This window comes from Plasmodium gonderi (genome assembly GCF_002157705.1).
Source record: "Plasmodium gonderi DNA, contig: Chr09, whole genome shotgun sequence".
Classification (NCBI taxonomy): domain Eukaryota; phylum Apicomplexa; class Aconoidasida; order Haemosporida; family Plasmodiidae; genus Plasmodium; species Plasmodium gonderi.
The window spans coordinates 766538-791863 of record NW_021628934.1 but is presented as its reverse complement, the minus strand read 5'-3'; the positions used below and the strand labels follow the sequence as shown (position 1 = coordinate 791863).

Below are 25326 nucleotides of genomic sequence, written 5' to 3'. Positions count from 1 at the left end.
AAATTTCTCACACTGGCGCACGACATGATGAGATAGGCCAAATAAATATTTTATTAAGTAATTTTTTTTTTTTTGTGATGAAATATTATGAGAAAGATTATCGACATTCATTGATATGAGATCCCGAGGGGTGGAAATGGGGAAGAATCTGTGAGAAGTGTGTATTTACATGTGAGTGCATGTTCATACATATGTGTATATATGCTTATATTTACATGGTTCCATGAGCATATTTCCACGTTTGGTTATATCCACCAATTAAATGTGCCACGTGTGTGTGTGTGTGTGTGTGTAGGGAGTTGGGTGTTGACCTCCCTTCTAAGTTTACACATCGTGTTTATATATGCACTTATATAAAGCGTGCACTGAACCAGTAGAGGAAACGTGAATTGTACGTGGTGAGAGGAAAAAAAATATAAATGAACAGATTGTAGAAATGTTCGCCATTCCCATTCCTATTTCCATTCCAAGTATGTTAAAGGGGGTGTGCGAGACTAGAAATTTCTAAGCCATCAAAAAATAAACATGGAAAACTTACAAAGTAAAAGTACCTTATCACCTGTGCTGGAGCTGACATATATTCTTCTATTTCATTTTACCCACTCCATCTTGATATGTATTATATGATATATAATAATCCTCATTTTAACTGACTCCAAAAAAGAGAACAAAAAAGTATTATATTTTGTAACCTTCATCCGAACCATTGAGCTTTTTCCACCTCTCCGTGTGTATGAAAATTTTTTTTTTTTTTTTTTTTTTTTTTTTTTTTTTTTTTTATTAAAGTTAACAGTTGTGAAGTTTTTTTTAAAAAAAAAAATAAAAATCGTGTATCTTTATTTATACAAATACTTATGGCATCAAATCAGTGTATATATATATAGTCTCTTAAATATGTATTTATTGAGTTAAGTGCTGAGCATGTATTAGAAATTTACATTAATATGGACACGGATGCACACATATGTCAGTGAGAAATCTATATGCTTAATTTTGCTTTCCTTTCAAAAAAAAAAATTAATTCTGGATACGTACCAATTGTAGAGGGGTCGCAGGAGGGTCGTAATAAGAATGAAAAAAAAAAAAAAAAAAAAAAAAAAAAAATGTAAAGGACTTCCAACTGAATGGCAGAAAAATATGGAACGTTCTCAACAGAATAATAATCTCGTGGGGAAGAAATATGAACAAAAAAAAAAAAAAAAGAGAAAAAAAAATTACCGCATCTTCTGTAATAACTGCATCGTGTTGTGTCCAATACCCCCCAACTGTTCTCCAACTCTGAGCTTCACCCATTTGGTTATACGTATAAACAAAAAAAGCCCACACATGTGAGGAGGTTATTAATAATCCTTTCTTTACAAATCGTTATGTCTGCATGGGCAGTCGCTGCATTCAATGCATATCTATCTATACATACATATACATACATATATATATCTATTACTTTGATTATAAATAGGGTTCCAGCACTTGACCAGAGGAGCCATGCTAACTATTACTTAGTGATTCTCCCGCTTCTCCCCCATGTGCCACATTCCATCTGCAAATCAGTTCAACCTGTACACGTAGGACGATGACTGTGTGATGTATCTCACCCACCTGTGTGTGTTGCTGGATTGGTAATTCTCAATAATTCTTAGGTATTTGATTCTCAATTTGGACAGGTTAAACATAGGTATTTCGAACATTATGTAAATTGGGCCAAAGTCTCGTTTGGAGAATGTGTATCCTGGGTTCAGGGTTATTTTGGAACGTATGCTGTATTCCTTCTCTCCCTGTGGTGTGGTGGTGGGAATGGTGGACTCGTGTAGTGTACGCCTAGACCCGCATGCACAATGGCAGATGCGTAAGGACAGATGCGTAAGGACAGATGCGTAAGGACAGATGCATAAAGACAGATGCGTAAAGACAGATGCGTAAGGACCGATGCGTAAAGACAGATGCGTAAGGACCGATGCGTAAAGACAGATGCACACTAAGACACCCACGATTTACATAGGCACGATTCCACACGTATGTGCTGAACTTTATTCCTCACCTTGAATTTCTTTATGGTCCAAAGCAACTTGTTCTCATTTGCTATGTACTGTGCCGAGAAGAGTTCTGAGCTTGTGTTCAAATCCAAATGCACATTGCTTATGTGCTTGCACAGATTGCAGTTCACGAATACATTCGTGCAGGTGTACTGTGATGGGATATCCAGTCTTATTCGAATGAAGAGCTCCACCTGTGTTAGTAGGTATAGATGCGCGAGTCGGGTTTATGTATGTGTAGGTATAGATGCACGGGTCTGCTAGATGTATGAGTAGGTATAGAGATACACGAGTCTGTTAGATGTATGAGTAGGTATAGATGCACGGGTCTGCTAGATGTATGAGTAGGTATAGAGATACACGCGTCTGCTAAATGTATGAGTAGGTATAGATGCACGGGTCTGCCAGATGTAAGCGTGATGCAGACGTACACGCAAAGCGTGGAGTAATCCCGATTTGAAATCATACCGTGTGGTTAGGACGATAGGAGAGACTAGCATAGGGACGAAAGGGAGCCTTGAAGTTATTGTTTATGCGATAATTCATGAGTATACATTCGCCATCGGGCTGATATAGAGAGAGAATTTTTTCTCGTTCAAACTGAGACAAATTAACTAAATGATTAAAATTACAATCATCAATTATAACATTCTTGGTATTATCTGTGTGTATATTTTTAATATACAAGTCATCATTTAGTGCTATTTTAATATATGGATTTCCAAGGAGATAAGACTTAATCTGAATAACCCCATCGATATATGAATATATGATTTCACCTTTACAATTCATGATTAAATTAATTTTCTCAACAATATCAATAAAAATTTCATTCTTCTTATCATTTATTTGGATCGGCTTCTGAGAAGCATTGGATGGTAATGTATTTGGATTTTTCATGGTAAAATTAGAAAAATTTGCCAATTTTTTTGTACTGTTGCTAATACTTGTTATACTATTACCAACTGAATTTCCAACAGCACTTGCAACACTTCCACCAGTAACACAACTGCTACTGCCACTACCAGTAGAAGAAGAAGATGAAGAAAAATTACCTCCACTTGGGGTTGTACTTATCTCGTTGTGAATCAAATTACGTATACATTCTGTGTTGCTATTCTGTATATACCCATAATCAATAACCTCATCAATAATTTCATAAACTAAAATAAAATTATGCCGAATTACTTCTTCGTTTATTTGTCCACAAAAATCTTTTAATATTTTCATTACTCGATATAACAACTCCATTAAGTAACTTGGGGATATGTTAAACACAGAAGTAAAAACAAAATATAAACTGTTATTTTTTAAATATGTAAAATGTATCCCGTTCAAATAAAACAGTGGTGGTGCATCTCCTTTGTGTAGCTTAACATTTCGGAAAAATAATTCTGCGCTCCCTTTTGACACGTCTCCTCTGAAATCTCTATTTATGATTGTGTCACCCCGTGGGGACAGGATGTAAAACTGTGATATAACCATGGTTTCTGCAGGGCTGCACACATACACACATGCATATGTGTATGTACAGGTATACACATGTATATCTGTATGTATAGGTATACACGTGCATATGTGTACAGATTATATCTATACAAGATTATCTCTATATACGATTGTCTCCGTGTGGCATGCATGGCTGAAAGCACACACATCCCTGAAGCAATAGAACAAACTAAAAGGATATAAGTATCATTGGTGGAATCACAAATGGTATGCTTAAATGAAAAAAAAGAAAAAAAAAAAAAAAAAAACACACATTATCACTATCACTCTCATTCACAATCTGAATGATGGATGCATTCCTCTTAGTGCGTCTCTACTGGGGAGGGGGGAGGGACACACGAACCAGGTAAATATATTAACTACGTCTGCAAAAATGTATTACATAAATGTACATGCACGTGGTTACCGGTGCGTCTTCTCTCATATTTATATGTAAACCCTTCTGGAGGAATGTATATCTTGCACAAATGAGAATCAACTGTATAGATTCATCAAGTTTCTTTTCACTAGTGAGGAAAAAGCTGCGGAATTTTATGCAAAGTTTAAGGGCTTCCTTAAGGAGTCACTTAAGGGCTTGGTTAAGGGACTTATATTTCTAAATTCCAACTATTATTTCTGAGGTAATATTGGGAGGGGGAGGAAATGCTTATCTATGTCCTTCCATTATATTCACTGTGGTTATTTTGTAAAAGCCGATCCTTTAATATTGCCTCATGAAAATAAAGGGAAAAAAAAAAAAAAAAAAAAAAAAAAAAAACCAAAAGATACATGATGGGAAACACAGCAGCATGAGATGATGTGCATTGGATGCTTTCCTCAAAGATTATTAAATATTCTGAAAGTCTCAAATTGTGTTATCTCTTGCCTACCACACTAAATAACACTTGGGTGATATGCAAAAGATGCTACGCGCGGTGGAAAAGAGCGAACTCATAAAGAGTGCAGAAAAAACACGAGCAAAAAATAAAAAAATGGTTGATACATTTTTTTCTGCCCCATCATAAGGAGCATGGTACAGGGATTCAAAACAAGTTTTACCAAATATTTGCCAATCAACTCGCCCGGTCGCTCATAATATATGCATATGTACAGGCGAATATGTATGGGCTTATATGTACGGGCTTATATGTACGGGCTTATATGTACGGGAGAATAAATATACTGTCAACACAAATTTAATCATTTCATTTTTTTTTTTTTTTTTTTTTTTTTCTCTTTTCCGTCTCAGGGTGCGCCTTCTTGCGACATGATTCACACTTTTTCTCATTTGCAAATGATCTTGTTGGAACACCTTTTTTAAAGTTCGTGTTACACGTTATGTATATATAACCTTTTTAATATCATTCATGTTGGAGTTAAAAAAAAAAAAAAAAATGCAACTTAAAAAGCAGCTAAAAATGTAAACTTCTTAAAAAAAAAAAAAAAAAACACACAACAGGGTGACACACACATTCATTAGTTGTGGGAAAAATTTAACAACATTGTTTAAATACAAAAACAAAGCGGAATGTTTTAACCGTTTTACTGTTCGGTTGCGTGGGAAGAAGGAGAGTACAGAATGATCATTCTGTTATACGTGTAAAAAACCTTGAGGGGAGGGGGAGGGGGATGATATACACTAATTTCACACTTCTCTGAACATAAGGCTGATCGTGCTGGAGAGATGAGCTGACAAAGAGCTAGCTAGCTTAGGTCAAAACCTTGAGTACCATGTATAGCCGTAAGCAAATTTTTGTACAGAATTTGTCTGGAAGAATAATCTGGAAGTTTCAATAAATTCACACAAGTAGAAGCAGTGGGTAACCTTGTATAATCAAGAACACGGAAAATACAAAACTTGGGATGAAGCTCTTGAAAACCAAGTAATGGTGATCTAGAACAACTTGTCACAAACATAAGGAAAAGACTTTTTTCTTTTGGAGAAAATGTTTTCAAAATATAAAATAGGTCAATTACTGTTTGACTATTTTCATTGTATCCTCCACCATATACAACATTTCTTTTCAAGTCATCAACATCAAAACATTTATCATTACCCGATATTAATGTTTTCAATTCGTGTGCATTAAACAGTTTAAGCCATTTTATTGGTATCAACTCAGTTAAGCCTTTCAAAAATGCCTGTATTTTTTTTTTAATTAATTTCTTATATTTATAATTGATATACAATTTTATGTACAACTTTTTATTTCTATCATCTACTAGTATGTTCCTTCCATTCTCAATTAGATCAATGCATTCTATATCTTCTTCGTCTTTTGCATAATCTCCCACTCGGATTCCATTTTCCCTCGCATCTCCCACCCCTTTTTCATTTTCTCTTGCATCTCCATACTTTTCCACCATATCAGTGTGTTCATCAGTTTTTTCCGAACCGTTCTTCTTATTGCTGCAGCTATTGCTTCCATCATTGCTGCCGTTATTGCTGCCGTTATTGCTGCCCCCAGGAGTTCCTCTATTATTACTCACTCTAAGTGGGTATTCCATCGCATGCATGTGTGAATCCACGTTCATACGCCTCTGAGTGTTATTAAAATTCAATTCGTTTGTCCTATAAAGAAATTCTGAGGACTGGAAATTCCCGTTATAAATATCTGCAGGGACTAATCGTTCTCTTCTGTTAACATCTGGCAAGTGCTCGTAGAGAGGAGAAGTTGAAATTGATGATAAGTTCCTATCAAGCGTACTTATAAGAGCATCTAAATTGTCAATGATGTTGAAAAAATTGTTGATATTATCATATTCCTGTGTTCTGCCATTGCCTTGTGAAAAAAAACGGCTTCCTCCATTTCTTTCCCTGATGCTTCCTCCTCCTCCACTTCTTCCATCAGCAAATCGATTGTTATTCTCGCTGCTTAACCCATTTGCCATGTGCTTCTCTAATTCTTTAAAATAGCTAATGATCTGCTCATACTGATGTACATCTTTTACATCAGGTTTGTTCCTCTCGTAGATGCAAAAGGTTAGAGAGAGATTTTCCACGTGTGTTGTGTTCTGAATGTACAAGAGACTGTTAAACACGTTCTGATCGATATAATATAAATCATTGATGTTCATATCGACATCGACATCTAGGTCGATATCATCACACAGTAGGTAACTTAAAAATACTTCGTTAAAAACGGATTCTATCAGTATGCGTTCATATATGGCTTTTCCAACAACTATTCCTGAAAATTCATACAATTTTAAATTATCATTTCGGTTTAACTTATTTGGATATAAAGTATCATTGTTAACATAATCAAAAAGGAAAAAGTTCACGTGAAATATTTCTCGACATAGGAGTATAAGAAATTCTTTAAACAACCCTCCTCCATCTATCCCAATTTCTTCATTTCCATTTTCATCGATAAAAGCAATTCTAATATTCTGTTTTATTTGTGTTGCATCTAACATATGTAACATTACATATGCATCTTCCACTATATGCGATCTTCTTACCAAATGATGTTTCACATCTAAAAAATGGAATCTACTATCGTCTCTTATATTATCTTTTGATTTATTTCGATTATTGTAAAATATCAATATGCGATCATCAAATGGAAGAGTAAATGGGGTATATCTCAATAAATAATTAGCTAACTCATTCACATACTTTATGTTATTATTTAAATATGAATCGTTCTTATCGATAAATAAAGATGAATCCTCATCATAATGACTATTACCAATTACATTGCTACTACTAGAGTGATTAGTGTTACTTGCACTATTATTCTGATCCCCAATAATGTTAAATCGATTCTTTAATAAGCTAAAAGTTTCTTTAATCACAAAGAAATCTTCTTCAAATATATGCACATATCCATTTACTTTATACAACTTTTTCAGTAACTGAGGTAATATGTATCCCAATCCCCTTCTATCTTGGTGGTGCAACAGGTAGCTAATTAATGTTGAAGTCATGCATGATATCTCTTCACTACTTCTATTACTCAGAAAACTGGTTCTCTTTCCAAGTCCAAGACTAATCCTACTGCCACCTTGGTTGCTTATCTCACTATGATAGTACAAATCACTTGCTGAAGAGTCCACCTTAGAACTCATCAAATTTTGTGTTCTCAAGTAGCAATCTCCCAAAGCAGATGCAGATTCTTCACATCTACTTAATTCATCTAAAGAATCCAAAATATCATTTTCACTACATATCGGTACATCTACATGTTTATCCGTCTGAAAAATCCTTATTACATCTCGATCATGGCACTTCCCTACTTGGGTTGACAAAATAGGTATCTCCACAAAGGAACGCAATGATTCAAATCCATGTAAGACATCTTCGTTACTTTTATCATCCTCTTTAGGAACTTGAAAATGGACTAAGTAAACATTTTCAATTTCTTCTATTTCTCGTTCTTCTTTCCTATTCAACTGCCTCTCATACTTCTCATCTTCGTCATTGTATACATTTTCATAGTTCATAGATTCAATAAATTCTTCCAATTCGGCTTCTTCGTTTTCCTCTTCATCTATTGTCTCATTTTTCTCATACTTGGATAGATGATTCATAACCTCTGTGTTAATTGCATGTACTGAATTTTTAAGAATTATCCATAAAGACATTAACAAAAGTTTGCACACTTTCTTAAAACTTGCACTTGCCATAAAAGATTTACATAGTTTAAAATTCTTTATATCTATTAAGTTGATGCACATATTCAAAACTACATAATAGTGAAGCAAAAAACATAGTGCTGACAAATATATCGATACAATGGTGTTATCAAAATATGGAAATGATGACAAGTACTTGAAAAATAGCGTGTCCTTAGAATTGCAATTGTAAAACCATAGTAGGTATATTTCCCTCACTAAGTAAATGTGGATGTTGTGTTCGATCAGAATCCTTTTAACCTTCAATAGTATGGTGTTGTTCATAAGATCCGCTTCCCACGTTCCTCCAATTTGCCTTCCAATTTTCCCTCCGATTTTCCCTCCGATTTTCCCTCCGATTTTCCCTGCATCTGCTTCTGGACTCGCCTCAGTACTCACCTGAGCAACTGCAGCTGTACCAAATCTTTTCCCTCTTTTGCTTCTTACCCTGAGGAGGTTGTTCAGACTAAAAAGGCTCCTTTTACGATCAATCACTTGTTGCTTCAACTCATGCAAATGTAGTGAATTCCTTGTGCTCTGTTTAACTGGAGAAATTGAACTCTGAGCATTGTTCCACCACGTGCAGCTCACACCTTTGAATAACTTAGAACCTGATGAAATTCCACCCACGTAACTACCTCCAAAGTGACTTCCACCCATTGCAGTTCCTGTTCCTTTAAGTACGTTTACATCACTTGATACATACGAACTATTACCACAAGGGGACTCATTATTACTGTGAGGAAGCAAATTTATTCTTTGTCTGCTGTTCCTTTGGCTAAAGAAACAATTTTTTTTACGGGAACACAACTGAGTGCTGTTACTTACATTTTTTATAAACTCATAATAATTCCTGTATCTATTGTATACATTCTCATGTATACTTCTAAATGGAAGTAGAAAAAAGAGCAATGCATCTAACTTTTTAAATTGGCACCTTTTGCATATACGTATTAGGGAATCTATAACACCTTTGTGATAATAAAAACCAATATCTGAATGTATTTCATTTTTATGCTGATCATCAGAGTGTAATTCATTTTTCTTATGTGATACCAATTTACCACTGTATGTAGTTTCGCTAAAGCCAATTTTCTTTTTCTCAAACCCATTATCACTAAAGTTGTGTAACGAACTACTGCTAGTTTTAACCTCGTTCGAAGGAGAGGGGATAACCTCATGGGTTCTATCATTAATCCTTTCGTTCATTTCATTTTTATACTTCCCCTTGTAAATATATGGATGATACTTTAGTGACATAAATAGATATGACTCAAGCAAAATGTCCACCACATTTTCTTTTACTAACTCTTCATTTATTTGTGAAAATAAAAGAACATTTTTAAATAAGTTAACACCAGATATGTGTTTCCTATCAAATGATTCATTATTAAACAAATTATATTTCTCCACATGCATGTAAGGATTGTCATTAGAGTAAACCAAATCTCGTATTACATCTACGTTCTGTCTTACATATGTACCATTAATTATTTTCAACAGCAAGCTTTTAAGCATTCCAAGCTCTTTCATTACATCAATGGAACATGTAAAAATATCAAAAATAGGGTATTTAAAAAAAGTTATGTACAAGGAATGACATTCCTTCATGTAATCTAAATTCATACATACAAACTGTAGTAACAAATTTAGCTTACTCTTCAAATCGTCTATTTTATTCTTGATTATCTCATGTCCCTTCATTTTCAATGAATAAAAATATATATATATAATGTCGCATATGTATATCATTAATTTAGACGACGAGATCTTAGCGATATCTTTATGACTATACGACAGAACAATTTTTTGTAATATACATATTATTCCTTCTATTGTTAAAATTATGTAATCACTTATTTTGTGAAGAGACATCACCAATGCACTTTCGTCACAATTCATGTCCTTGAGCAGATTTCGTTCTTCACGAAATTTTACTTTTTTCACCATGTCGTGGCAAAAGGATTTGTGTAAAATGAAGTTGTACATGTGGTACAGGTGCAGTCCTAAGTCGTCTGTTCCTTTCACTGCCACATCTGATTCCATCGCTACATCTGATTCCATCGCTGCATCCGCTTTGATCGCTACATCCGCTTCGACCGATCCAACTACCTCTACTGAGCCTGACTTGATTAATCCACGGTTACTACTCCTTCTGGATTCATCTAGGTGGCTGAACTGATCCCTTTGCCTCCGAACACTTGACAACTTGGGTTGGCACTCCCCATATATATTCTCTCTATACAAATAGTAATTTCCCAACAAGACATCCAAATGGTTAAGGAAAATTTTTATTTCTTTCTTATGCCTGTAAAGGAATTTATTCCTTATAACATATCCTTCCTTCTTGTCTGGTTCTTTTTCGCTGTAGTTGTTTCTGCATGATCTGTCTTCATTCATTTTATCCATATGAATTGATTCCATAACGGATGTGTCGTTCGTTTTGGCATGCTTCTCCTTTTCCTCTTGATTATAGTCCTTATGAACTTGATTCTGCTGACTGGATTTCCCTCCCCGATGATTCACTTTTTCCAAAAAGGGTTCATTTATATGACCAACCTTATCATACAGTTTCAGCACATCTAACAAATATTTCACTGGGGGGTAGAGACTGTCGAAATTCATACATTTGTAGTAATAATAGCAACTTCGTTTGGAATACAAAAAAGTGCAACTTATAGAAAATTCGTAGATACATATTCTTAACGCTTGCTCATAAATATTTGGTGCAACCAGGTTTTCCAACAGCACAACATCATTTATTCTTTTCGAAATTAAATTATTAATTTCATTTCTCCTTCTTTCAATGCATTTTTTAAAACTTACATATGTACTTATAACCTTAAAAGCATTTTTTCTTCTAGTCAATGTAAGGTGAATTTCCTTTTCTTTCTTAGCCCTTTCGATAAATGAATCCTTATTCAGAATTACATGTTTCTTACCGCTCAGATTAATTTTTCTGTTTCTGCTTTCTCCATTAAACATATTTGTATGCTCTCGGTTGACAATACATGCATTCTAGAGCATATATCTGCACATACCCCTATGTGCTACGCTGCATATATATATGTATATGTTTATATATATGTGCCTGATTGTGTATATGAAGAGGTGGAAAGGTAAATGTGTTACTAACTCTTCAAGCATACATAAGAAACGCATGAACTATTTAAAAAGAGACTTCCAGACGAGGAAAAATTCGTTCGAAAAATTGCTTCTATGCATAATCCTAATCGTGGAAAAACATTTCTATTATACTTTTCTCTAATTTATGCCTGCTTTGCTAAGGGACAACGCACAAAACTTAAGTAAAAAGAAGTGTGTGTCTTTCCTGCAGGAATCGATAAAGCAAAAATGTTTCCTTTTTGTAAACATACCTTTTATGCATGTATTGATATGTATACCCATTCAAATGTAAGTTTCTCAGCGCATGCACATGCGAACATAAAGGCTATAATTTGAAGGGCTTTCAATGTACGCAGGGATATATACATATATAATATATGTAAGTATGCCTCTATCTGAATATTTGTGCAAATGTGTTTTTAACTGCGTAGCGTTTCTCCTTTTTCATCAAAAATATATATGTATTTACCTATTTAAAATAAATCAATACGTAAAGGAAGGGCGATAAAAGTAAATAACTTCAATGTGGGTAAAGAGAGAGAAAAAAAAAAAAAAAAAAAAAAAAAAAAAAAGTGAAACACAATGTTTTATTATTCAATCTGGGTACTTCAAAATTTAATAAACAATTACAAATATGTAAAATGTATGCATACGTATGTGTAAAACTAATTTGGGTCTGGTAGGACGCCAAAACTTTTGAGTGTTGCTGGTATTGTGTTATTTTTTAAATTATTTTTATTTTTTTATTTTTTCATTTTTTTGTTTTATTATTTTTTTATTTTATTATTTTATTTATTTATTTTTTTTTTTTTTTTTTTTTGCTCCATCCCACCATTTCAAAGTAACACAATTAGTTGAATCAAAAGAGTAGTTTTTCACACTTAGACGAAATTTTCTTTTCAGCATCACATTGCCATTTAAGGTGGGAAAAAAAAAAAAAAAAAAAAAAAAAAAAGCAGCTTCGTATATACATATAATATGTATATAATATATATCTGTGACGACATGTATTATGAAAAATTAGAAGATCGAGTCAAAGGTTGAATTCTGCGCCGCTTTTTTGTTTTTTCTTCTTTACGTTTAAAAAAAGAACGATGTTAAAATTAAAAGAGTTAATCGACGACAGGTATCATAAGTATTTACCGAGCAATTTAGCAAGTTTTTCTTAGCAATTATGTAGCATTGTACTTCTTTTTGCTCTTATGTCATTATCCCTTAATACATGTTTGAAGTTTTCATTCCTTTTTTCTAATTTGAAGAAAAACACTATCACCTTTACTCTCCCTATGTATCAATGTACATACGCTTACGCGTATATATTTACTATTAACTAAGCATGTGAATAAATGTACAGAAAAAAAAAAAAAAAAAAACGTACACTATATATACTAAAGCCTCTCTTGTGATGATCCAATGCGCACGTATGAGACCTTACTTGCCATTTAAATATGAGTGATTATATATTTTACATATTTACATTATCCATTTATACGTCTCATCTGGTGTTCAAAACGTTTTTTTTTTTTTTTTTTTTTTTTTTAGTTCAACATCATAGATGAAGGACTTTTCTATACAAAATTGCGACGCAATTCATAAAAAAGTAAACAGTTTTTATTAGGAGCAAGAAGCGTACATATTAAAACAAGAACGTACAAGGTTTCCTTTTTTCTCGTATCCATTTAGCAAGTATAAGCACACATATACAAAAATTAAAAAAAAACAAGAACGAAAACCAAAGCGTATGACTTAAATACATGTTAGCCAAGCTAAATATGCATTAGTTAAATGAAAGTTTTTCCTGAACTGTAACATCATAAAGAATGCATAAACGTCAACAGTTTATATATGAATATATACCTATGTTGAGCATACATCAATTTTAAGTTTTAACCAGTGTTCACTATCACATAATGTAAGAATTAAAATAGTTGCTTATTACTTAAATATATAAAGGGGGCTACAACTTTTACCTCTAACGAAACATACACCTGACCACGTGACCCACGCGTCCATAAACATATGTGCTTATTACAATTTTTTGTGCAAAAATACAACCTTGCAAAAAAATGTATAGACTCCTTTGTGTGCATTATTACATTTTTCGCCTGATCATGCAATAATTTTTTCTTTTTTTTTTTTCAAACTGTGCAGGTAAATTCGAAGATTTAAACTTGTAAATGCATATGAACAGCTAGTTTTTTTTTTTTTTTTTTTTTTTTCCCAAGCTAGCCAAAATAACTTACACATTTAAATGTAAACGAATGTGCCTTGTATATGTTATATATTGTATGCACGCCCCATTATAGTAATCTACAAAAATGGCTGAGCATCTAGCAAGAATAATAGGAACAGAAGAGGACAGAGTTAATTGTCCCTTTTTTTGGAAAATAGGAGCTTGTCGACATGGTGACCAATGTAGTCGAAGTCATTACAAGCCAAACAGTGCTCAAACTTTAGTCATACGTCATATGTATGATAACCCACCAATGGCTGTTGCAATTGCAGAGGGGCAGATGGTGGAAGATGAAGTTCTTGACAAAGCAGCAGATCATTTTGAAGAATTTTATGAAGAAGTTTTTGAAGAATTAATGAAATATGGGGAAATTGAAGATATGGTTGTATGTGATAATATAGGGGATCATATTATAGGAAATGTGTATATAAAATACACACATGAAGATTATGCTGAGAAAGCTGTTAAAGAATTAAATGGAAGATTTTATGCAGGTAGACCCTTACAAATTGAATATACACCTGTAACAGATTTTAGAGAAGCTAGGTGTAGACAATTTGTTGATGGACAATGTCGACGTGGTGGTTATTGCAATTTTATGCATATCAAGCATGTTCCAAGAGCTGTTAAAAGGAAGTTATACAAACGAATGTATAAAAAATTCCCAGAGTATAAGAAAAGGAAAAAAACGAAAGACGGTTCAGAAGACAGAAACCATGATAGTCACAGAGATAAAAGTAGTAAAGATAAACACAGAAGAGATAAATATTCGGATAGTCATCACTCCTCTAGACGCAGGAACAGAACCAGAAGTCATAGTAGAAATTATGATGATGCTGATGGGGATAGTGGTGACGGTGATGGTTCGAATAGACGACATAAACATCCAAGACGAGAAAATAGTGCTGAACGAAGGGAAAAAATTGAGAGATGGAATAAAGAAAGAGAGATGAAGAATATGCAAAAAGGGAATGAACAAGGTACTAAAGACCAAAAACAGGCACAAGAAGAGATAGATGAAAATGCACAGGAGGGGGGTGGTGGGGGGGGGAGAGATCGGAACATAATCAGCAGGGGATGATCAAAGGTAACTAATGATAAGAACTTTAACCTACCCCTCACCTACACCTGTAACTTTTTTTGTAGAGAAATTATAAGTTTATACATGCACAAAAATGTTTAAGAACATGTGAAAGAAAAAATAGGAATAGAGTATTAGAAAAAATATCCTGTTGTAAGTAAAAATAAATAACATAACAAAAGTGCATTTGAATATGAACAATTTTTTTTTTTTTTTTTTTTTTTTTTTGTATATGTGTGTGTTTATTTTAAGACAAATTATTTTAAGGAACTCCATAGTATATATTTAGTTTGTTTTTTAATTTTAAAAATTATTTTATTCCTTTTTAATACTTCCTTTATGCAAAACGGGTTAAAATGTGAATATGTTTTTTTATTTAGTGATACAAAAGCTTTTGTATAAAGAAAAGTGAATATAAAAAGAAAAAAAAAAAAAAAAAAAAAAAAAAGTTGTGCAAGTTTTTCCCCCGTGTGTTTATATATGTATTATTCGCGTGTGAATATTTGGTAGGTATTTTAACCCCTTCACACATTGCTCTTTTCAGCCCTATTAACATTTTTATTATCATTTACACAGACTTCTCTTATCTCATATCTCTTATATATATATATATATATATATATATATATATATATATATATATATATATATATATATAGGTTATCATTTCTCCACATGTACGAACTGATGTTTCATAAATAATACAAACGTATGGGAACTTCTATGTTTTTACTTTTCATTTCCGCAAAACCTGTTCCATCGCGCACACCACAAATGGAAGATTTGTCCTTACGTTATATTTTATATATTTTATCTTTTCCCAATCCATTTGACGGACGTTCTTATATTTTTTTTTTTTTCTTCTAAATCCAAATTATTTAAGTTCTCCAAAGTTCAGCATATACATTTTTACAATTAAAAAATAGTGAAAAAGGGAGAGATCGTGTAGGTATTAATCCCTCCAAAAAAAAAAATAAAATAAAAATAATATTTTAACTTGAATTAAATGCAAGAAAAGAGAAATAATATAATGAAATAATGAAGCGGTAAAATGATGAAGTAATGCAGTAAAACAACCAAATAATGAAGTAATAAAATAATTCCTTTGTGGGGTAAGCCAAAGTGGTAGAGTGCTGATTAGGTTCAGAGTAATTTTCCACCTATCACATTATGAGAGAAAGGTGTATGCGAATGGAATGAAAGCGACAACATTATTACGCTTTTGCATGGCAATCTTTATTTATATGCAAAAAAACGAGTGCAAAAGGGAAGAAAATGAAATGATGAAAAATAAAAAAAATAAAAAAATAGATATATAAATAAATAAAGCAAAATTAAATAGCAAAAAGAAATAAAGCAAACTTAAATAAAGGAAATGTATGCATTGCGGATAGGTACGCTTTTAGGCACGTGTGTTGCGTTCGTAAGAGGGGTAAAAGTAAAAAAAAAAAAAAAAAAAAATAGGAAAAAATAAAATATATATCCAGAAAGTTAGCGCAACGTCAAAAAAAGCAAATTAAAACAAACTTTGAAATAAATTTCCCTCCTTAACAATGCTGAAGTGTTGTAATTGGATATAAATTTATAACGAATGCTGCATCATAATATTTAAAAAGAAAAAAAAATAAAATAAAATAAAATAAATAAAATAAAATTTATTTACGTCAAATGGGTGATAATAATGAAAGCTTGAAGGAGAGGAAGGTTCTTGCCTCATCTCCACATAAAAAGAGGGGAGAAGTAAACAAAAATTTTAAAAATTCACAGAATGTTAAAAAGAAAATAGATAAGAAGCATGGTTCGAGTGGTATAAGTGCAAGGAGACACCAGAACGATACCATGAGAGAAAAAGAGCTAGCGGCAAAGTCAAATATCGAAGATATTTTTAGCAACCTAAAGGTCAAGGAGAAGAAGCCTATAACAGTTAATGGAACAAAACAAATTAAAAAAAATTCTGAAAAATATGACCACGTTCGTCAAGCTCAGAAAATGGCAAAAAAACGTAACCCCAAGGTGGGTGTAGACAAACGGGCATGTACACCCGATGGGTTGCCCATTTATTCTATGGAGGAGCTCAAGATGGGTAAGTGTTCACGTTTGAGGGAGGATGTTATTCTTAATATCGCTCTACCCTTCGTTGCTTCTTCAGTGTTGCATCTTCAGTTTTGCTTCTTCACTGATGCTTTGTCACAATGTCCATTTTTTCCCGCAGGCCAAGGAGGATATACGAAGGAATGCCCATTCGAATGTAACTGTTGCTTCTAGATCTTCAATGATAAGAGAAATTGTATACATTGGGAGAAAATCATATAACGTAACATGATAAAAATATGAAGAAAAAAGAAAAAAAAATTAAAAAAAAAAACCAATAAAAAACCCAAATCACAAATAGCTAGCGGTACGTGTGTGTGGTTATTGCCGTGCACATACATGTAGCCATGCTGCATCGTCGATTTTATTTCCTTTAAACATACAACATTTATATAATAAGGGAATTTTTTTTTTTTTGTTTTAAACATACAATATCCTTATAAAATAAGAATTTTTTTCTTGTTTTTTCTTCATATTTTTTCTTCATATTTTTTTGTCATATTTTTTCTTCATATTTTTTCTTCATATTTTTTTGTCATATTTTTTCTTCATATTTTTTTGTCATATCTTTTCTTCATATTTTTTTGTCATATCTTTTCTTCATATTTTTTTTTTTTTTTTTTTTTTTTTACCTATCCTTTTATTTTCACAAAGGATCCGGATGAACATCTCTTTTTTCATTCTCATCTGAACCAAGTCCTTCTGCATTTGTTCCTCCATCGTTAGAATGGTCTCCCTCTTTGTCATCCGCTTTGACATCTTCTTGGTCGTTCCCTTCACCGTCCGCTTCACCATAACAGAAATAAAGAACCTTCTTTTGTGGCATACATTTCTCAAAAACCGTCATCCAATTTTTGCTTTTTAAAAAATTAATCAATATTTCAACAACTGTGTTTACATTGAGCACATTGCTTTTTTTTTTTTTTAAATATTTCTGTAATATATGGTGGTGAAAAAGGGTGAACACCAAATGTGTATGAAAGAAAAGTGGTATAAAAGGTGAAAAATATTAAGTGAGACATGGAACATACGAAATGTGGATATAGCTACACAAAATGTTTCTATGCTTATCGCTGGGCTGGGGATGGAAAGAAATATGCAAGGAGTACAACTTTGGTGAAGATGTTTCATTAAGTTCATTCATTCAAATAATTTTTTTTTTTTTAAATAATTTACCTCCAGGGGTAACCTCTTCGTCACTAAGTTGTGCAGAGATGCTTGATGAAAAGATAAATTCTACGGAATGGAAAAAAAGAAAAAAAAAGAGTCAAATGTGTTGGTATACTTCATACGTGTAGATGTTCCACATACACATGAAAAGCTGCTCACACCAGTGTATCATCTGTCTATGCAAGTTAGCCATTCCTTTTCAGCAGAACTCACTTTAGAAACGCTCCGATCGACTAAGGCAGAAATGATATACACCTCATCGTCCCGAACTTCTATCAATTCCTGTTGAAAAAAGAGCAAAAAAAAAAAAAAAAAAAAAAAATCATTTCTATTGAAAAAGAGAAACTGGAATAACATCTTCTCATAGTGCAAACATACATAGTGTCAATCTTTATAGGAGAATTTTTTTTTTTTTTTTTTTTTTCCATTAACAATATGCACAATATAAACTCCAGAGCAAACTAGTAAAGGTAGGAATTTAAAAAAAAAAAAGTAACGATTGGTCCTTATGCACTTGCCTCTTCAGCATCTGGGGATAGCACAACAATCTTTTCTCTTTGAAAGATATCCCAATAGTTTTCAGAATGAACATGGACTTTCCACTTTTGTAACGAATATTTATCCTTCAGTTGTGTATAGAATTCGTTGTTACTCGTAAAGTTTGTAAAATGAAATTGTATAGGAACTTGTTCCTTAATCATATAGTGATAGGAAAGAAACACTTGCTTAGCCAAGCTTGAAATTTCTTTTTCTCCCATGAGATTTAAAAAGCTACAGTTATAGCAAATTTTATATCCTTCATTATATGAATTTAGTATGAATTGTTCTTTTTTTTTTTTCTTAATTTGCTGTAATTTTTTCCTTTCATTTAAAAAATGTATTTTTTCATTTTCGCTTAAAGCATTAAGTATTTTTAACAAATCCTTTTTTTTTTTTTCTTTCCTTTTCTTTTTTTCTTCGGGTCTATTCCTTTTTCGCTTTTCCCTTAGGTATTCTCTTTTTTCTTTTTTCTTTTCTTTCTTTGTTTTTTTTTTCTTTTTTCTTATTCCTTTGTCTATGTCCTCCTGGTCTATAACGTTTGTGAGGTTTGCAAAAAAATCAAACTCTTCGTCATTCCTTTCCTCTGGATCATCAATTGGGTGCCCTTTCCCCTCTTCCTTCGAATATTCATCTGCGTTTGTGACGTTACGCATTTTTCCCACGTCTTTTTTCTTCCTTTTTTTTTTTTTTTTTGTCTTGTTTTTGTCTTGTTTTTTTCTTCTTGTTATTGCTGCTTTACTGCCTTACCGCTTTTGAAGTGGTGTCATTACCACAGTGCTCTTCTTTGCTTCTATGGCAGATGCAATGTTATTCTTTCAATTTCGATTTCGATTTCGCTAGCCTTCTCGTTTGCAGTTTCCCTTTGAGGCTTGTTTTGTGAATTCCTCGCTTGAGTTTTCTTTTGAGGAGCCTTTTCTTTTGGTTTACGACATCATCTCCTTCTCCTCCTGTCTCTCCCTATCGCTCTCTTCTTCTTCTTCTTCTTCCTCCTTTTTATACTAAAATTCGCTGTATTTTTCGATACAAATGTCATTGAATCTTGTGCTTTCAAATGGCATCTTCAAAGCAATAGATATTTTGTCGTTCCAACGTTAACTCAATGTGTGAACGTATACAATCACATAGATGTGTGCATATTTAAAATTCGATCAAGTAAAAATTCCAAAAAGAGTCAAATGAGATAGATGAAAAGGAGTAAAAACAAACAAAAAAAAAAAAAAAAAAAAAAAGCTCAGAACAAAGAGATAAAGATAGCGGTAGAGGTAGAGTTAGGGGTAGAGATCTTTGTGCTAAAACTTGCAAATTATATTTGTACGTTTTTTTTTTTTTTTTTTTTTTTTTCTCTCTCTCTCAATGTTAATAAATAATACTCCCCCAATTGGTCTACCCTTCAACGAAAACAAGGGCTACAAAAAAATATGCGAGGGGGGAGAGGATTGTGTTATAAAATCTGTTCATATTAAAAATGAAATTATCACATTGGTGTGTTAATAGTTAAATAATAAATTTCTTCTTATTTTTGATGAGATGTTTGCATAGAACAAGATCCTAAACAACGGGGCATTAAAAAAAGGAAAAAAAAAAAAAACAGTTTCGACAAATTTGCAACATCGTATGATAGAAAAAAAAAGAAACTAAGAGCGAAATGTTTGCTTCTTTTTCTCCACACAGACTAAGCACATATATATATATATAGTCATATATGCATATACATGTGGAGTATTGTGTTGATATACAATTTCACAAAAAAGCAGAAAATATGTCACAAATAAGAGAAACACATACATCATATCGCTTGGAAATCTAAAAAGTTAAATACTCCATGTTCCTTATTTTTAAGACGTATATGGTGGTAGAATTCTGTTGACTCCCCATGCATTTTAAAGCACTTTTGCATTCTTGAAATTCAAAAATGTTTGTTCAGCTAAAATGTGCTTTCAGTCCATCAAAAGCAGGAAAAAAGAAAGAAAAAAAGAAAGAAAAAAAGAAAGAAAAAAAGAAAGAAAAAAGAACAGCAAAACAAGGAAAAACAAACAGAGTGAGGCACTCTGCGTAGTCAGCATAAACAGATTAATTTTTGCTTATTCCTCAAAACAAAAACTTACATAAACGGGTTAAAAAAAACAACAAAAAAATAATTTGTTAAAAAGGGAATATATATTTCAAATGCAACAGACATACACACAGAAAGAAAAAAAAAAAAAAAAAAAAAAAAAAAAAAAAAGAGACCTTCAAAAAGGTGGCTTACATTATATTCCAAACGGAACCATATTATATATGAGTTCCTATAAAAATCTATAAACATGTATAAATGCGATTATGTAATCATGTTTACAAGGAATAATATACCCGTTTTGTGGGAAAAAAAAAAAAAAAATAAATAAATAAATAAAATAAAATTATCCCTGCCAAAAATTCCTGCAAAAAAAAAAAAAAAAAAAATAGCTTAATGATATCTCCAAATTTTTTTAAATCTTGTTACAGTAAGGGGTATACCATTTTGCATATGAAAAGAAAAAAGTATATAAGAAGAAGGAGGAAACTATTTTTCAATGTAATTCTTGTATTTTACCCCATTTTCCCCCTAGTGAACAATTTCAAATATCCACCGTAAAACACATGTGTATTAGTGGTCTATTGTACTTATCGGCAGTAAGTGAATACACAGAACGAGGCATGAATATATATATATATATATATATATATATATACATGACTAATATGCATGTTAGAACATGTGGGTTATCATACTTCTCCAGCATTCCTTGTTGAATGACGTCGCTTGAGGAAAACCCTCACCTCTTCGACCGTAAATTTTTACACCTGTCTATGCACACGAAACGATAGAAACGTTTAGAAGGTAAGCAGACAAGCAGATGAACAAACAAGCAGATGAGCAGACAAGCAGATGAGCAGACAAGCAGATAAGAACCACACAGGGGAAAGCACCTCCGCCCTACGTGCACATAGATATACATCTGAATGTCCACCCACCCCCACACACACAGACACAAACACATCTACATCCACCCATCACAACGCAAACCATGTCCATAAATTTGAACGGAAAAACAATATTGATTGCAAATGTTGCTTCTGTGTGTATTCTTGTGTACGTGCTAAAAAGGTATAATCCAGATCAGACTAATAAAATATTACACAAAATCAATGAAGTAACAAAATTGTTACTTAAGGTACCTCAGTTAATTATCCAAAAATGTAGGGGGAAAAAAATAATAAAATTACCAATAATAGACAAAAACATAACCATAAATTTAAGTGACGAGGAGTTGGATGAAAAGTTCACTAAATTATGTAATGCAGTTAAGATGTATAAAAATCAACTGAATTTTGAACAGTGGCTGTATTTATATGGATTATACAAACAGATAACCTCTGGAAATATCATGTTAGATACAAATAATTCTGGCAAGTACCTCAATACAGAATTGAATGAAGCAAAACAGACAATAATATCGAACAAAACAGAAAACCATCAGTATTTAATGGATGAAAAAATGAACGCATGGAAAAACTGCTATGGGGTTAGTAAAAAAGTGTGTAAATTTCTGTATGTAGAATTTGTCGAGAAATTATTTCCCCATGCTTTAGAAAATGAGATTACAAATTCCTCATTTGAATTTACCAAGACTATGAGTAAGATGAAACCACTTACGGATATTTTTACTGGAGGTGGAATGATAGATAACTCAACACACAACAATGGTCAGAGGCATGATGAGGGGAATCCGTATGACGAGAGTAGCCTTAACAATCTTATTGATCTCTTGTGCAGAAATGTCGTACAGGAAAATCTAGAATACATAAAAGGTGCACTAAAAAAGAATCCACATTTAATAAACAAAAGAAATTCAGATGGGCTATGTGCCTTGCATTATGCATGTGATAGGGGATACTTAGACATTGTCAAGCTGTTAGTAGATCTCGGGGCAGACCTTAATGCAGATGATTCATGTGGAGATACTGCACTGCATATTGCCGCTTATTCGGGGAAAACGGATATTATTAATTATTTAAAAAACGCAGGTGCAGATATAAATAAGAAAAATTCAGACGGGTTGACATTCAGCTCTATACTTAGTCAGGAAATGGCGTTATATTAATTTTTTCCCAGACGACCCATCGAGGGGGACATACAAGATGTGTATCTATCCATGTCTATTCCAAGCGCATGAGTTGCATGCCTACATACATGCATGTCTGTATGTATATATGTATATATATATATATGTTTGTACACACACCCAGATACATTTACACAAAGATACATTATGGTGACGCGTGTTCTACATGCATGATGCCCTGTTTTTTTACTCACTAAAATTGTTCATATGGAGAAAAAAAAGAAAAGAACAGTATGTAGCTTCATTAACACTATTTGTAATATACAAACAAGTCGTCTATTCCCCAAGATGTTATGCATGCGTCGTTCTTTTTTTTTAAAGTGCTTCCTATCAGTATACTAACAGTGTCTGCCATATGTTAAGGATGGGTCAGAACCCCAAAACGGTGTATGATTTATATATATATACATCTATTTAATCTGAGCCATGCACTTAATACGTGTATGAGATGAAAAAAATGTCTAATAAAGGGGAAACATTTTCATCATCGTTATTCACCTGAAGAGTGCTGAAATTCGACGTCCACAGGGACCTGAAATTGTTTTTAAGGGAAAAAAAAAAAAAAAAAAAAAAAATTAAAATAAAATAAAATAAAAATTAAAAATGTGTTAAGGTGGGGCAAGTTGGGTAATTAGAAACGGGTGTACACATCCCTTCATCTATTTTACTATTTGTCTACATTGTGAAGCGGAAGAATCTGACCGGTATACACAAATTCAAATGCACAACATGGTTTTATTCACCATTTACTTTTTCATCGTTTCATTGTTTCATCTTTTCATCTTTTTTTGTTTTTTATTTTGTACTAACTGAAAGTCGATCGGAAGTTTCCTTCCCACAAAGGTTTATCCCATCACCAATGCCCTACGAAGGGGGTGAAGAGGAAAAAAAAAAAAAAACAGGTGAGGAAAACGTTATTTTATTTTGCTTTATTTTATTTTTTTCACCTGTCGCAGAATTTTTCAAGGGTAAACCTATATTTGCCATAATGAAATGTTCATACCTTTTCCGTATGGATAGAATTGTACGCTTCTGAGTGGATGATAATGTGGAAGAAATATTTTTTTTTTTTTTTTTTTTTTGTTTTATTCTGTTGATGGTTATATCATTCTGATTCGATGTTTGCATGTCCTCGTTGTATATCCACTCAGCTATTTCTAAAAGGACACTTGTCGTTTTATTCGTCATACTTACCTGTCCAAAGAATTTTCTTATCAGCTTGCAAAAATAACGAATTTCCCTCCCATGCGTCGAAAAAATGAACTCTTAATTTAATTTTCAATTCATTATGCTTTGGTATGTCTTTAATTGTTGTATAGGCCTCGACAGCACCGAATATGCTGTAAAAAAAAAAAAAAAAAAAAAAAAAAAAAAGAGGAGGGTGGAGAAGTTTGGGTATTATTTTCAATTTTGTTCTGAACATTTTGTTCAGGTATTTCTTTGTCCCCCTTTCTTAACTTGTTTGTATAACTTTGTGGTTTTTTTTTTTTTTTTTTTTTTTTTTTTTTTTTTTTATATATTTTTGTTTTTTTTTTTTTTTTTTTTTTTTTTTTTTTTTTCATATATATCTGTACCATGGACCTCCAAGAAACGTGTCAGGAGAATTCCCACACGCGCTGATGTCCTTTTTTTTTTTTTTTTAAAAAAAGGGAAATTTCATTGTTTACATAGTTAACAAGTTCGAAAAAAGATAAGAAGAAACGGAGAATATAATAATTTCATAAACGAAATAACACCACATCACATGGTAAAGGCCTTCAAGTTAACCCTTTTTTATTTTCTCTCAGTTTGATGCACTACGTGGGTAGACGGGTTTATTTCCTGTCAATACACCAAATGGAGCAGAAATTTTATGAGTATTAGATTAGATAGTACCGAGGGTGTCCATGAGTTTTCTTTCTTGTCGAATGTATCTAGATGGTACAACGTCCACTGTTTCTCCTTTTGAAAAGCTGAATACTCATTTGTGTGTACAGTGCCATACACATTTAAACTGTTTATAGTTGTTTTCTTATTTCGTGCTTCCAAATATATGTTATCATTATTTCCTATGAAGAATGAATTGTTTTTTTCATAAAAGCTAATTTCCCTCTTGCATTGCGCCGTTTCAGAAAGGAACATTAATTTTTTCGTTTTTATGTCATAGTCAGCCTTTACGAAATTTTCATGGAGTAGCACTAGGAGTACTACTAGGAGGACAATTGTGCCAAAGGCTAATATGTTCATCTTGTGTGTGTGCATGCGAAGGTGTGTAGTAAAACATACGTGCACATGTCCCTATCTCTGTGCATGTATTTTTATTTTATCTACCCACGTGCCTATGTATATGCATATAGGTATGTATATATACATATATATATGTAAACATATATGTATCTTTTTTTTCTTTTCCTTATCTTTTTCCCCACAGACGGGGAAGGAGCAAACATAGGCGTATCAATATTATAAGAAAAAAACTTGCGGTGAGGCTTGTGCAAATTTGTCTTTTTTTTTTTTTTTTTTTTTTTTTTTTTTTTTTCCAGGTGTAAATATGGGATTGAATGAAAAAGAAACCCACAGCAAAAAAAGGTGTTTTTTTTTTTTTTTTTATCTAGCTGGTGAATTATTCCTTACGTTCTGTTTTACATTTACTTCACTCAGGGATGGATTTTCAAACTCTCATAATTTTTCAAGTCCCCTGGATGGAGAAAAAAAAAAAAAAAAATGGTCCATAAAATGTGTACACTGTCATAACGATACGTACACATTATATACACACAACTGTCACATATATATATATATATATATATATATATATAT

At 32.5% G+C, this 25326-nt stretch overlaps 7 protein-coding genes across 7 annotated transcripts; 3 read left to right on the top strand and 4 right to left on the bottom strand.

The window, feature by feature from the left end:
- Positions 1–1547: 1547 nt before the first annotated feature.
- On the bottom strand, positions 1548–3518 carry PGO_091630 (AP-4 complex subunit mu; the record flags this gene model as incomplete). The annotated part of the gene is made up of 3 exons (XM_028687751.1): positions 1548–1775; positions 2039–2227; positions 2502–3518. The coding sequence occupies 3 exons, from the start codon at positions 3516–3518 to the stop codon at positions 1548–1550; spliced, it is 1434 nt and encodes a 477-aa protein (XP_028543552.1).
- A 1707-nt stretch (positions 3519–5225) lies between these two features.
- PGO_091620 (ubiquitin-protein ligase) lies at positions 5226–11126 on the bottom strand (the record flags this gene model as incomplete). The annotated part of the gene is made up of 1 exon (XM_028687750.1): positions 5226–11126. The coding sequence occupies one exon, from the start codon at positions 11124–11126 to the stop codon at positions 5226–5228; it is 5901 nt and encodes a 1966-aa protein (XP_028543551.1).
- A 2459-nt stretch (positions 11127–13585) lies between these two features.
- PGO_091610 (splicing factor U2AF small subunit) lies at positions 13586–14581 on the top strand (the record flags this gene model as incomplete). Its single annotated transcript, XM_028687749.1, has 1 exon — positions 13586–14581. The coding sequence occupies one exon, from the start codon at positions 13586–13588 to the stop codon at positions 14579–14581; it is 996 nt and encodes a 331-aa protein (XP_028543550.1).
- A 1668-nt stretch (positions 14582–16249) lies between these two features.
- Positions 16250–16846, top strand: PGO_091600 (conserved protein, unknown function; the record flags this gene model as incomplete). The annotated part of the gene is made up of 2 exons (XM_028687748.1): positions 16250–16664; positions 16794–16846. 2 exons carry the CDS (start codon positions 16250–16252, stop codon positions 16844–16846), a joined length of 468 nt encoding a protein of 155 aa, XP_028543549.1.
- A 472-nt stretch (positions 16847–17318) lies between these two features.
- PGO_091590 (tRNA methyltransferase) lies at positions 17319–19035 on the bottom strand (the record flags this gene model as incomplete). Its single annotated transcript, XM_028687747.1, has 4 exons — positions 17319–17606; positions 17849–17908; positions 18056–18124; positions 18361–19035. 4 exons carry the CDS (start codon positions 19033–19035, stop codon positions 17319–17321), a joined length of 1092 nt encoding a protein of 363 aa, XP_028543548.1.
- Positions 19036–21429: 2394 nt separating this feature from the next.
- PGO_091580 (acyl-CoA-binding protein) lies at positions 21430–22506 on the top strand (the record flags this gene model as incomplete). Its single annotated transcript, XM_028687746.1, has 1 exon — positions 21430–22506. One exon carries the CDS (start codon positions 21430–21432, stop codon positions 22504–22506), a length of 1077 nt encoding a protein of 358 aa, XP_028543547.1.
- Positions 22507–22777: 271 nt separating this feature from the next.
- Positions 22778–24753, bottom strand: PGO_091570 (hypothetical protein, conserved; the record flags this gene model as incomplete). The annotated part of the gene is made up of 7 exons (XM_028687745.1): positions 22778–22875; positions 23026–23059; positions 23338–23391; positions 23531–23559; positions 23722–23867; positions 24102–24151; positions 24403–24753. The coding sequence occupies 7 exons, from the start codon at positions 24751–24753 to the stop codon at positions 22778–22780; spliced, it is 762 nt and encodes a 253-aa protein (XP_028543546.1).
- Between the last annotated feature and the right edge of the window lie 573 nt (positions 24754–25326).